Source organism: Carcharodon carcharias, chromosome 19 (assembly GCF_017639515.1).
Source record: "Carcharodon carcharias isolate sCarCar2 chromosome 19, sCarCar2.pri, whole genome shotgun sequence".
Lineage (NCBI taxonomy): Eukaryota > Metazoa > Chordata > Chondrichthyes > Lamniformes > Lamnidae > Carcharodon > Carcharodon carcharias.
The window spans coordinates 37720766-37735058 of NC_054485.1; the positions used below are offsets into that span (position 1 = coordinate 37720766).

The following is a 14293-nucleotide window of genomic DNA, read 5'->3' on the forward strand; positions in this document are numbered from 1 at the left end:
ATGGTTAATGAAAATGTATTCATTTCTCCTTTAGTTTAGCCGTGCTTCTCTTTAGCATTGCCATGACCTTAAAGTTGAGGTGTAAATCTGAAGTCTGGCAAGACCTTAAACAGTTTTGATAAGAGTAAATAAGGGGCAACTATTTCTTCTGACAGGTGGGCCAGTAAACAAAGGATGCAAACTTATGTTAATTAGTGAAAGAACCAGAAGGGAGAGGTGGAGATTTTTTTTTAAACAGTGAATTGTTATGGTCTGGAATGCACAGATTGAAAGGATAGTGGAAGTAAATTCAATGATCACTTTCAAAAGAATCAAATATATTATTGAAAAGGAATAATGTTGCAAGGCTTTAGGGAAGGGGAACAGAACCAACTGGATAGCTCTTTTAAAAAACCAGCACATAAATGATCATTCACAGCCACCAGTCTGTGTCAATTATTATTGAGTAACTATTGACAGCTGTCATTGGTGGCAAAGGAATTTGGTGTTGAGGACCCTCCAAGTTGACATACCTGGTGATGGGAGTCAGCAACCCAATGAGTCCTCTTTCATTGTCTCAGTAATCTGATACCTGAGCTGGGAATGTCCACAGATCCATGATTCTTTCAATGGTCGACATAGCAGCTAGGCTCAAAATATGATCTGGTGAATGTGGGAACAAGCATTTGTCAATGACACCGTGGCTGATCTGTGACATAACTCCGGCTTTGCCACATAGCCCTAAATAACTCGTGGGTAAATTAACTCAGTTGGCTAGAGTGTGATGCAGAATGATGCTAATGGTGTGGGTTCAATTGATGTACTGTGGTAGTTTATGGAGATCTGCATGCCTCCTTGCCATGCCCATGCTTGTGGAGTGGTGCCCCTCAAGCTTCATTTCACTAGTCTCTCACTAATTGTGAGGGATGCCCATGGTCCTTTGTGGATTATGACTAATTATCTATATCTAACAAAAATCTATCAATCTCAGATTGAAATTATCAATTGCTGTAAGAGAATTCCAAACTTCGAAACCTTATGTGCAGAAATATTTCTTAACTTCACTCCTGAAAGATCTGGGTCTCATTCTCAGACTATGCCCCCAAGTCCAAGACTCCCCAAATATTTTCTCTCTCTCTCTCTACCCCATAAGTTCCCTTTAATACCCTGAAAATTAAATTAAATTAACCCCTAGCCTTCTAAATTGCAGGGAATGCAACCCTAGTTTGTGTAATGTCTCCTCATAACTTAATTCTTGGGAGTACAGGTTGACTTGTCACTGGAGCTGGAAAATTCTTCCTGCGCTAATTCCACATAACATTATCCATGTATGTCCAGAGGGTAGGACAGCTATGTCAAACAAGCAATGATCAGTTTATTGGAGCTTGTGTTGGTAGTCTTCATGCTTTTAGCTGGTTCACTGCATGTAATTTCAGTGTACAGACTTAGAGGTTCCTAAGCTTTGTCTTCACCATCTTGCACCCAAGCCTTGTTGATTTAGGGATAATTGTAACACTGCAGGAAGACAAAGACTATCTGTGTCAATTTCTTTTATAACTTGGCCAGGAATAACATATTTTAGTATATTTTAAGCACACAGCTGACAAGCAAAAAAATGTATTTTAGTTGTTTTCTTATTTTTGCACCATTCACTTGAGAATAGCATAATGTAGCGGAAGGATTTGCAGGCTGATGCACAGGCTGACAAAGCCATGACATGAATGTTCCTTCTATGACCGAAATCATCTTTATACCAGAGGATGGGTTAGCTGGCCTTAGATGGCAAAAGGGCTCTATGGGTTCCCACAGTCAGGGACACAAGTTTTTCACGGGGTGTTAACTTAAGTAGAAAGTTCAGAACCAGCACTCCACTTGTCAGAGCTGTCCGGAGTTGGATTCAAATGCTGCACCATCAGAATCAGAGGTGGTAACAGTAGTACGATGCCAAAATCTCTCCCCAGCCTATTGGTACAATGAGCTCAGTGATATCAAACATACAGCTAAAACAGCCACTTGTAAGTTTCATTAACTAGATGTAATCAATTAATCAGGTAATTGGTTTCAGCCAGAGCATGGCGAATGGAATGAAGCATATTCAAAGTGACAAGTTATTACAGGTTTCATTCCTTCAGAGAATCTAAATGTCCAATGTTACACTCAACGAACAGTTACACAACATGTATATATGTGGGAACATATTACTTTACTACACAATCATGTCAGTAACTAGTGCACAATGTAATAAAAATGCAATGTGTTTTCTATGTTTTTTGTGATGTGTAGTAGAACTCTCTATAAAGTGAACCTTAAAGTATGTGAAATAATCGTTACTAATAGGTGGTTGTGCTGTTAGACGGATGCTTTCTTCATTAGTAGAAGGGCCATAAGTAATGCACATTGCATTCAAGATCAGGACAGAGAATGTTATCGTATACACTACTTTTCACAGCATTCTCTGTATCTTTTCACAAGTTGAACGCTGATGCTTTTGACTTTCAGCTGTTTTCATATTTTACTTAAGTGACAGTTTAATACAAGCAGCTTTGCTTTTTCACCAGTTTTTAATCTATCTGTCAGTATTAATAGACCTTTCTTTATTCCCATCAGTGAGCTGCAGGGGTTTGCATAGACGGTGAGATGGAGATTCAAATTAACAGCATGCTGCCTTAATAGCCCATGTGTTACATATTCTTGTGATAAGTCATCTTCCTGCCTAAACGAGTCTGTTAACTGTGGCATTTGGTGTGCGAGTAATGTAGAGTGCTGTGTACCCTTAGCTTGTCAGTACTAATCCTGCTGGTAGCTGTGGATACTTGTTGGAATCGCTTCTCGTGAGTCCTAACCTTGTTTTCTTTGCATTTTCTCTTGCTGATTTTAGGAGTCTGGTAACAATATAAGTTATCTTAATCACAACTTGTTTTTATTAAGAACACTGTGATTTTGAACTTGTTGTTCACAGTAGTTCTGTACCCTGTATAATGTTTCAACAGTAAAACTTGCAGGAGTAGCGTTTACGTATATTGAAAGTTCAAAAAGACAATCTTCAAAAACTAAAGAAATGGTGTGGGGCTGTTCAGCATTTTTGCAACTGGTAATTAAAGCTTTTTTTTTAGTTTTTCGCCATTAGCTGTATTGCTGAAACTGTATTCAACTCAACTATAACCCGTTTGTTATATTGTTATATTATTTGTAAAAAGCTAAGAACTAACTGTTATGTGAATATACATCCTGGGTGCCACATTTCACTGCTGCAGTCATATGCAGAGTAACAATGTTTCAGTCTTTCAGTCCACCAGCCACATGGAGAATAGCAAGAAATACACTCAATGAAGCTCCAGCATTTTGAGTCTGAAATGTGATTATTTCTAACTAATGGGAACCAAAGGCACTTAATGGTAGAGCAAGTGAGACCTTAACATATACAGTAACAGTGTTGGAATTCACTTGCAGGTTGTTCCAAGTCAGTAGTAAGTCCTAAACAGAAGGTTCCAAGATTCCCTTGTATATTTAATATAAGTTCTATATTTGCAGAATTATCAACAAGTAGAACATTCCCTTGTGAACTAAGTTTTAAAAGTAAAAGCCCATTATTTCAATGCGATTTGAAGTCCCGTTTGACTGAACTGCCAGGCACCCTCACCAATCCTAACCAAATCTTTTCGTTTTCTCAGCTTTTTTATCACGACCAATACCCTTTAACATTGAGTGAGGTTGCTTCACCATTCCACTATTCATTGAAAGTTGGTGCATGTGGTAAAAACCACAGTGGGAAATGATGAAACTCTCGAAAGGCTTTTAACAGGCTTCAGATTGGGGAAATGATGAGCAAAACCATATGTGTAAAAAGGTTCTGCCTGTTCTAACCTGCCTCAGGATAACAATTAGCAGCTGTCCAGATGGCTCAGTAAATGACGGCAGTGTTGTTGTGTGATATTGAGCTATCTAGAACCCAGTAACCCAAGTTTGATCTCTGCATCAATTAAGTTGGTATCATTGCTCCTGCATTAGGGAGGGGGAAGTTTATGCTCCTTCTTCTTATCCAGTGATTCTTGTTGCATGGGCATCAGGAAAGTATAGGACCAGGCTCCTTTCTGCTGTCTTTTGTGGCTGAATAGGCCATCAAGGCTCAGTCTAGGTTCACCCATGATGAATGACTACTTTGGCAAGCTGCCTGTAGAATTATACACCAGTGTGAGTCAGTGGGGGGAAAAGGGAGAGTATGGAGAGAGGAAGTAGGTCAATAACCAGTAGCAGCTCCATAGCTTCCCTCAGAATTTCCAATTCACAAGGGAGGATGAGAAACATATTGAGTAATTTCCAGTTAGCTCTTCCACGACTCTTGCCAACTCCAACAGAGCAGGATGCTTTCCACCAAAAGAAATTCACTCAAAATTAACAAATGCCATTAATTGCACTTACCAATTAATGTTTGAATAAAAGCTTTCCCTCATTTCTCTTCACAGTGACAGCTGTCCATTATAAGATGAGTGAACGCTTTGATTGTGACAACTGCAAAGAATCCTTGTACGGCAGGAAGTACATCCTATCTGAAGACAGTCCCTACTGTATCCCATGTTATGACACCCTGTTTGCAAATACATGTGACGAGTGCAAAGAGCTGATTGGACATGAAGCTAGGGTAAATACAATGATTTGAACATGCTTAAAATGTATTAATTAATTTTGATATTAACATATCATTCTTGCTCAACTGTGTTATTGTGACCTGAAAAGCAGTTAGTCAAACCTAAGCCACAAATGTTGAGGAAACACATATCTCCATCTTCAATCTATCTTCAGTTTGAAACCCTCCTCCTCCTCCAGAAACAGAGTCAAGTTATGTAGCTGGACTGTGTGCATGTCCTTCCATCTCAGTTGTTCACATGCCACTTCAATGGTTTACAGAAATTTCGGCTGAATGTGCAGCACAATCTGTGCACTATTTCCATGTATCCTGTCTCCTCATTTACCTCAAGCTCAAATGGCTTTTCTCCAAACTTAGTAAGTCAGGTTCCGCATCAGCCTCTAGTCTTTAGAAAATGGCAATAGCTATTTTACTCTTTTGTGCCACTGAGACTCTTTAGAAAATAATCCTTAGCAACGGTGTGCTGTTGGAGGGCTGGGAATCTGGTGTAGTGAGGGCAAATAAAGCAACGGGAATTTGGGAAAGAAACTTTTTCCATTTGGTTCACACTACCCTTTGACTCTGGAGAAAACTTTCAATGGTAAGGGAGAGCAAGTGCATCTATCACTCGCTCCCCACCCCATTTTGACATTGCTTTCTAAGCTGGGACTGGCTCCAATTCCAGTTACCGTACAGGTTCTGCTGCGTCGCAAGCTTTCAGTAGCTGCCAAATAAAGCCAATTTTTACCAACACTTCTAAGTGCTCCCCTGACTCCACAGTTGTTATAAATGCCCCACTCCAAATCCTCCTCTCAGACCTTGAACTTCAGGGCAGTACTGGTCAAGGGAGCAACCCAATATCTGTGTTATTCAAACGTACAAGTTTCCTGTCGATGTGCATGACACAACAACAACTTCTGGATAAAATGTTGATGAGGCCCAAAGCTCCATTACAGATTGGCCTCGGTCCTCTAGGTTGGGACCTACACAGGCCCAAGGCTGGGCCCAACCTCTAGCCCCTCCTACCCAATGATCACTATCTTTGATGGGCTTCATCCTCCTGAAGAGATTGGAATGCTTTCGAAATTGTGATACAAGGACTGTACTCACTTGGGCAGTAAATCCCAACACAGGCTTGTTTTGTCAAATGATCTGTTTCAGCATTGTAACTTCCATGTGTATATTCATGTGAGTCATTGTACTTGCAACTTTCCAAAGTCAATAGCTTTAATATGACTTTATTACATTTCCTCAAAAATTAATAGATGATTTCCTTTTGAAGGAAGTTAGTTCCTGTAGAAAATTAACAAGTCCAGAGTACTGTCCAGTCTGTGAATATTAATATTTCTCCACAGTAGATAATGTTTTATTGATTTTCCCAGACCTGCATTCTGTAAGTACACCACCACAGCACAGAGTACTATTATGTGTCTTGATCCTAGTTTTACACAGTCAGGTAGTTAATCATTTTGAGATTTACATATTTGTTATATTAACGCAACCCTGCTCCGAGCTTCCAATAAACAAATAGTTTTGTGTTTACATTGGCAGTGCCTGTCTGTATGTTCAGTTTCTTCTCTTCAAATGTTGCTCTTTGAATGCTTTCCCAAACATTTAGCATCATCATTTGTTTCGTGAGAGGATTTTAGGAGTGTGGCTCATTTTCCTTGTTTCCCTTGAGGAGCATTTCATTTTGTTGGTATGGTGCCAGGCAACCTTTTAACAGTATTTATTTTAAAGCAAAAGTCAAGACTTCGAAGACCACTTGTATTTAATGCAGTGAACATTCCTCCATTACTGAATTACTAGCATCAATTTGCTTCTTATCAGTTGATCTGTGCAATGAAAACAAGTCTGCAAGTGAATATTTTCCGCCTACCTGGCTGTGACCATTAATTGCTTCAGAGAGGTCATCAGCGGCATTTTATCATTGTGCGATGCTGTCAGCGTATTGGTTTGCACTGCGTGAAATCTGTGGGAAATAAGCAAAGTCAACACGAGGAGACCTTTCTTTATTTGGAATTTTTCAAACGAGTATTTCTCTCTTGCGTTTAAAAGGAAAAGTTTTGGAATGCGATTTCCACCCATGTATCCCATTCTCTCTGATCTCCTGGAGGGGTTAATTCACCAGTTCACTGGTGGCTGTCACGGTCAAGTCATGCCATTCTTACATTCTGACCCTAGATAATAAAAGGGATCAGGTAATTTGACCATAAGCGAGCCTGGCATCCGTAGGAACTTTCGATCAATGGACCAGGAACCTCGGCTGCTTTCTCTTCCCTTTCCTTCCAATGATCCTTTCTTCTCCCCAGCTAACAAAAGTACAAGTCAGAGATTGAACCTGGAAGCTTCCTGCTTTGCATTGTACAGGATGTGCAAGTGGAATGAAGGACTTTGAATGAAAGTACTCAAATATTAATCCTCTAAGCACTTTTTTTACATTCTCCACCAGTTACGGATTTTACTTACACTTATGCACGTGCGCATGCACACACCTAGGGTAGACCCTAAACTGAGCTGTAGTTGGAGCTAGAAAGGATGATGTATGACATCTCTATTTATAATGACACATAATTGTGCATGCCTTATGAAGATATGAGATGAACAATAAATGCCAACTTTCCCAGCAATGCTATCATTTCGAGAATGAATATTGGAAAACTTCAAACCAGCCATTTTTCTCTGAAACACAAAGGGCTTGTCTCCAAAGCATCATGTTCCAGGAAGGGTAAGCACTCCTGTAAGGTCTTTAGATGTTGCTTCCGAGTCTTGAAAATGACAGCAACGTGGATGAGGCTGTGTCAGCAAATTACATCCTCATCTCTAACATAAAAGCGAAGGAGAAATAAGAAAATTGTTTGACCTATTGAAACTTAACTCACTTTACTGTATTCAACACTGTAAGCAACTACTTTTTGTTTACACCACAAAGCTAGTAAATTGTTAAGAACATTTTATCAAGCTTTGAGTCATGCAATGTATGCCATATCTTTAATAGCATATAGGTGAATTGTAAAACTGACTTGGATACTCTTGGATAGAGGCTGAAACTTTTAAAAGCTACTTGTCCTTGACCGTGATTCATTGTTTAAAAGTTGTGGTGTAAAATTTGGTCATTTGGAGCTAAATTGCTCTTGTGGAGAGCTTGCAGAGAGCTGGCAGAAGATTGACAGGCTGAAAGGCTCCCCTCTGTGCTGTAACCATTCTATGATCTATGAGTGGTTCTTTGGCTTCTAAAGCCAATGATTACATCTGTTTAGTGTTACAGAAAAGGGAAAGAGGCAAACTGAACTCCTTTATTTTTCTCACCATCTGTCTGTAAGCAGAGATGTTTTAATTTTTTGAAATAGGCTGTGGCGTGTTTCCCCAGACCCTCTGCTTGTGAAGTCAATTTTAAAGTGACTTACAGCAAACTCTCTTTGGGACTAAATCAGAAGTATTGTTTATTCATACATTTAAACCCGGAGAATGGTCATCACAGCTATACTCACACAAACACACGCACGCAAGCACAAAAGAAGGAAATAGGAAAGAAAATTGTTTTACAACTAGGAATAACTTAAAACAAAAAACAAAGATATGGATATTAATTCCTGTGAATGTCAGAGTCCAGTGAGTGTTCCTTCACGTAGGAGTTAAAAGTCCAGGTTCAACTAGCTGAAAGTAGGAGTTACTGAATTCTTTCAAAGTTGGTGATGGTGCAGCAAGATGAGGTTGGTATCCAAAGATTTGGTCCACTCAGCAGGCAATGGCACAAATCTTCTAAAGGGCCACGCTTCAAGGAGGTTTAGACTTGAGGCAAACTTTATTGTCAGCCTAGAGTTTGACTTTGGTGTTAACAGGCTGGATGATTAACAGCAGACTGCCTGGGAGTACAGGAATATAACATTAAAACTTTCCAAAGGTCAGAGGAGCTTAGGTAATGTGGTGTTGCCCATTGATGAGTCAGTTTCAGGTGAACAAGCAGTTTCTAGGGCCAGAATCTTCCGATCCTGCCAGTGTGAGGGGCTGGAAAATTCTGGCCTATGTCTCTGGTCAAAATCCATTGTTCACCTTAGGAGGTAGATGGTAGCTATAAGGTACAATGCGTTATGATGGCTGTCTGTTTGTTATAAGTCCAGACTAGAGAGAAAGATTGCTGTTCCTTGTTTCTATGATCGTACTGGGTCCACAGTGGAAGGTGTGAGATTCCACAAGGATAAGGGTTGATCTTTGTCCTATAATTACTGTTGGAAGTTTCCAGAACTGTAGCCAACTTGCAAATCATATGACCTGTAGCCATCCTGTTTTTTGATCCAGCAAAGTCCATTTTTAAATAGGAAGAAAGTACGTTTTGACTTAAACAGTTTATGATCTCTTTCATATCTTATGGACATGTCATTTAAAAGAATGGTTGGATGCCACCATTTTAGCCACCTCTTAATCTTTAGTTTTATAAAACTAATGAGCTACTTTCAAAAACTTGGCTGCTGTCTTAATTCAAGAGATTTGCAGTGCTCTCATTTATTGCAGGTCATATCCACTCAGTACAACTGTAATAATAAGGCACCATCTGCCCACCTTCCAATAATTTCAATGGAGGCTGAATCAAATAGTGATGATTGTATGTTTTTAAGACTATATCACTGTGGGAGTGTTGAGCAGTACCTTATGAGATTCCTCATAGAATAACCAAATATCTCCTGCAAAATCCTTCTCTTCTCAATGAGAGCTACCTACATAAATCAACTAGTAATCGATAGTGACCGCTGGGTATTAGTGACCATGGAGCATCAATTTCCCCCCTCATCCTATAAAATTGTCAATGGCAAACTGGTTCATCTGTTGGAATTATGCACAGGATTATTTTGAATTCATACTGAATTAAATTTGTACTTCAAGCATCTTTTTCCCCTTCTTCTGCGTATACATATGCACAGTGACTTGTGGTGGACCATGCAGTTTATGTACTACAGTGAGTTTTAGTAATAACAGAGTTTGATATCAAAGGCAGATTGAAGCTTTGTGACTAAGTAGAGCAAAACCCAACTGCACTCTCCTGGAGTCATGAACTGTCAGAACAAGATAGATTTTAATGTATTTGAATTGTACAGAACATCTTCTTGTAAAAGAATAATTTTATTTTCAACCTTTCTCATGAATTCCACAATGGCCCATGATCATGATGAGAGGGAGAGGCTTCAGCCTCTCTGCCCGGTACAAATGTTGGGAGGGTGAGGGGACAATCAGCCCAAGAAATGACCTAGATTCCTATTCCCTTATGCTGCAATGGGTTTCAATGGAAATGCACAGATACGTTTGAAAAGAAGTTAGGTACATGGGAATGTTCCGGTGTGTACTGCCTTTCAAAATCCAAGCATGGAGCTTTTTGATGTTTGCTGGTAGGTTATTCAGAATGTGTTTTGGCATGTTGTCATGTAACACTTGAAATTAACTTTGATGTGAGTGCTTGGTGGATGGGGTCACTGAGACAAGAATGCCAGATTATGGAACGCAGCAGGAACTTCTCTGGTCATGTCATTGGTAAATTTTCTGCTCAGCATGGAACTGGGGCACAGCCACCAGGAAGTTCCCAAGCTCAATGTTCTATCTATGCTGAATTAAATGATCTGTGACAAGGTAGCAGTTCAAGTACGATGCCCCACGCAATATAACCATTTGGGTTATGGTACCAGATAGAACCACATTCCAATATGTCATCACCTCAAGGAGATGTGGTGACAAAACTGGAGCAAAAATTGAATGCACTGCTGATGGACAGCAATCCATTCTGATAATGATGGATACAAATGTTGGCTGTTAATAGCCTTACATTTTCTTTGATGTCTAGTAGTCACCATTATATTATAGTCTCTCTATCTGAGTTGTTCTCCCAATGTTTTGACTAAGATTCATTACTCAACCAGCGCTGCAAAACCAATTAATTGCTCAGACATCTCATTATTGTTTGTGGCATCTTGTACACAAATTAGCTGCCGAGTTTGTCTACATTTACCACACTTAAGAGTAATTCATTGGTTATGAAGCATTTGGGGTTATTTGAAGGAAAGGTAAATTACTTATTTAGATGAACGATTCACCCGAGTTTTAGGGTTAACATTGAACCCTTTGTAATATTTATGTAATTGAGCCAGGTTCTTGGAATGCTGCCTTCCTACTTGTTGCTAAATATCACCCCTCTCTTTTTTGATTCTTTTGGTCAGGAGCTGTTCTATGAAGACCGTCACTACCATGAGCATTGCTTCAGGTGTTATCGATGTGACAGATCTCTGGCAGATGAGCCATTTACATGTCAGGAAGAAGAGCTGTTATGCAATGATTGCTACTGCAGTGAATTCTCCTCAAAATGTATTGCTTGTGACAAGGTTGTCATGCCTGGTATGTGCCCTTTAGTCTCATTTGTCAAACGCTTAATTGCCCTTCCCTGCTTCTGCTGGAGTAGTCTGTCAGGCCATTTTTCATCCATCAGCTAAAGTGATAGTGTAACTTGGCAATTGATTCATGAAGTGCTCAGAATTAAGGTTTTAAGGAGAGAGGAAGAATCAGAAAGCTGGCCTGCGCACTAAAAAGAGATGGAAAATCCTGAATTGTTTTCAATATGGACCTATTTGTTCAGCCCTGTTGAATTATTTTAGCTCCTTTATTGCTGAACTCTAGATTTGCACATTTACATGTATCTACAAGTCAAATTGCACACATTCACCAGCTGCATGATTTAGGCGGTTCCAACAATCTCCCTAAGTTATAGCCAGCTAAGCATGACCAATCATCGGAAACATTTCATATCCCTTTGCAACAAGAAGGCAGCAAAGTATTATACAACAACAAATTCTCATTAACATTGAATCCTGATGTCGCCTGACTCATTCTGATCAGTTAACAGCAAGTTATGGAACACAAATTCTTTACTAGATGACAACAACAACTTGTAGCAACTTTAAGGTAATATAATGTCGTAAGGCACTTAACAGAAGCACCAAAAAAGGAAAAAATGACTGAGTTGCATAAGCAGATATTAGGTCAGATGACCAAAGGTGTCATAATATGCCTTTAAGGGATAACAGTATGCCATCACGAGAAGAGAAGTGAATCATGTGATCCACTTTTGCCTGTGAGCACACACAGCACACACAGCTCTGCTGCTGATGTCTTCAAGCTTTCTATCCATGTATATATGTTCTCTTGTCCCTAGTTTAAATAAATGAACCCACAATGTGTTTACACCATTTTTTATGAGTGGTGGTGCCTTTATATCATTATAAAAATATGATTAAAAGCTTGGTCAAAGAAGTAGGTTTTAAGGAGTATCTTAAAGAAGGAGAGAGAGGCAGAAAGGTGGAGAGGTGTAAGGAGGGTATTCCAGAACTTGGGACTGAGGCAACTAAAGGCACAGCTACCAAAGATGGAATGATGAAAATTGGGGATGCACAAGAGTTCAAAGTTAAAAAAGCACAAATACTTTGGAAGATTGTGGACTGGATGAAATTACAGACATATAGAGGGGCAAAGCCACAGTCAAATTTGAAAATTCAGGGTGAGAATTTAAAAATCAGCATTGCTTAACCATGAGTAGGTCAACATGCATTGGCGATGGGTGAATGGGACTTGGTGCAACTTCGGACTTGGGTTGCAGAAAGTACAAAGTCAAGTTTACTGAGGGTAGATGCAGAAAGCCAGCTAGGAGTGTGCTAGCATAGTCAAGTCTAGAGGAAACAAAGGAAGCAGATGAGCTGAGGCAGCGATCGAGTTGAGCAATTTTACAGAGGTGGAAATAGAGGGTCTTAGTGATGGATGGCAGCTCACCTTGGGGGTCAATATGGCACCGCATTTGCGAACAGTCTGGTTCAGCCTAAGACATTTCCAGGGAGAGAGATGGAGTGAGTGACAAGGGAATGCAACTTGTGGGGACTGAAAATAGTGGCTTCAGTCTTCCAGATATTTAGTTGGAGGAAATTTCTCCTCATCAAATATTGGATATCAGAGGAGCAATCTGATAATTTAGAGACAGGGGACGTTTTGACAGAGATAAAAGCAAAAAAACTGTGGATGCTGGAAATCCAAAACAAAAACAGAATTACCTGGAAAAACTCAGCAGGTCTGGCAGCATCGGCGGAGAAGAAAAGAGTTGACGTTTCGAGTCCTCATGACCCTTTGACAGAACTTGAGTTCGAGACCAAGAAAGAGTTGAAATATAAGCTGGTTTAAGGTGTGTGTGTGGGGGGGGTGCGGAGAGAGGGAGAGGGAGAGAGAGAAGTGGAGGGGGGGGTGTGGTTGTAGGGACAAACAAGCAGTGATAGAAGCAGATCAGCAAAAGATGTCAACAACAATAGAATAAAAGAACACATAGGTGTTAAAGTTGGTGATATTATCTAAACGAATGTGCTAATTAAGAATGGATGGTAGGGCACTCAAGGTATAGCTCTAGTGGGGGTGGGGAGAGCATAGAAGATTTTAAAATATTTAAAAATAATGGAAATCGGTCGGAAAAGAAAAATCTATATAATTTACTGAACAATTTCTCCTTCAACTCCTCTCACTTCCTCCAAATAAAAAGTGTGGCTATGGGTACCCGCATGGGCCCCAGCTATGCCTGTCTCTTTATGGGGTATGTGGAACATTCCTTGTTCCAGTCCTACTCTGGCCCGCTTCCACAACTCTTTCTCCGGTACATCGATGATTACTTCGGTGCCGCTTCATGCTCTCGTCGGGACTTGGAAAAATTTATTAATTTTGCTTCCAATCTCCACCCCTTCATCATTTTCACGTGGTCCATCTCTGACACTTCCCTTCCCTTCCTTGACCTCTCTGTCTCAATCTCTGGTGATAGACAGCCCACCAATATCCATTACAAACCCACCGACTCCCACAGCTACCTCGACTACAGCTCCTCACACCCCGCTTCCTGTAAGGACTCCATCCCATTCTCTCAGTTCCTTCGCCTCCGTCGCATCTGTTCTGATTATGCTACCTTCAAAAACATTTCCTCTGACATGTCCTCCTTCTTCCTTAGCCGAGGTTTTCCACCCACGGTCGTTGACAGGGCCCTCAACCGTGTCCGGCCCATCTCCCGCGCATCCGCCCTCACGCCTTCTCCTCCCTCCCAGAAACATGATAGGGTCCCCCTTGTCCTCACTTATCACCCCACCAGCCTCCGCATTCAAAGGATCATCCTCCGCCATTTCCGCCAACTCCAGCATGATGCCACCACCAAACACATCTTCCCTTCACCCCCCCCCTATCGGCATTCCGTAGGGATTGCTCCCTCCGGGACACCCTGGTCCACTCCTCCATCACCCCCTACTCCTCAACCCCCTCCTATGGCACCACCCCATGCCCACGCAAAAGATGCAACACCTGCCCCTTCACTTCCTCTCTCCTCACCGTCCAAGGACCCAAACACTCCTTTCAAGTGAAGCAGCATTTCACTTGCATTTCCCCCAACTTAGTCTACTGCATTCGTTGTTCCCAATGTGGTCTCCTCTACACTGGAGAGACCAAACGTAAACTGGGCGACCGCTTTGCAGAACACCTGCGGTCTGTCCGCAAGAATGACCCAAACCTCCCTGTCGCTTGCCATTTTAACACTCCACCCTGCTCTCTTGCCCACTTGTCTGTCCTTGGCTTGCTGCATTGTTCCAGCGAAGCCCAACGCAAACTGGAGGAACAACACCTCATCTTCCGACTAGGCAC

General features: G+C 40.9%; 1 protein-coding gene across 5 annotated transcripts in view; it reads left to right on the plus strand.

Annotated features, from left to right (window-relative positions):
* fhl3a (four and a half LIM domains 3a) overlaps nucleotides 1-14293 on the plus strand; it is a 132989-nt gene that overhangs the window by 98971 nt on the left and 19725 nt on the right. For 3 of the 5 annotated variants that reach the window (XM_041212508.1, XM_041212511.1, XM_041212507.1), the window contains exons 2-3: nucleotides 4443-4618; nucleotides 10807-10981. In XM_041212508.1, the coding sequence (XP_041068442.1) occupies nucleotides 4463-4618; nucleotides 10807-10981 (331 nt within the window). In that variant the 5' untranslated portion in view covers nucleotides 4443-4462. Of the gene's footprint in view, nucleotides 1-2727; nucleotides 2811-2994; nucleotides 3071-4442; nucleotides 4619-10806; nucleotides 10982-14293 lie in introns of those variants that run through there. The other 2 variants (XM_041212509.1, XM_041212510.1) reach the window with 2 other exon arrangements.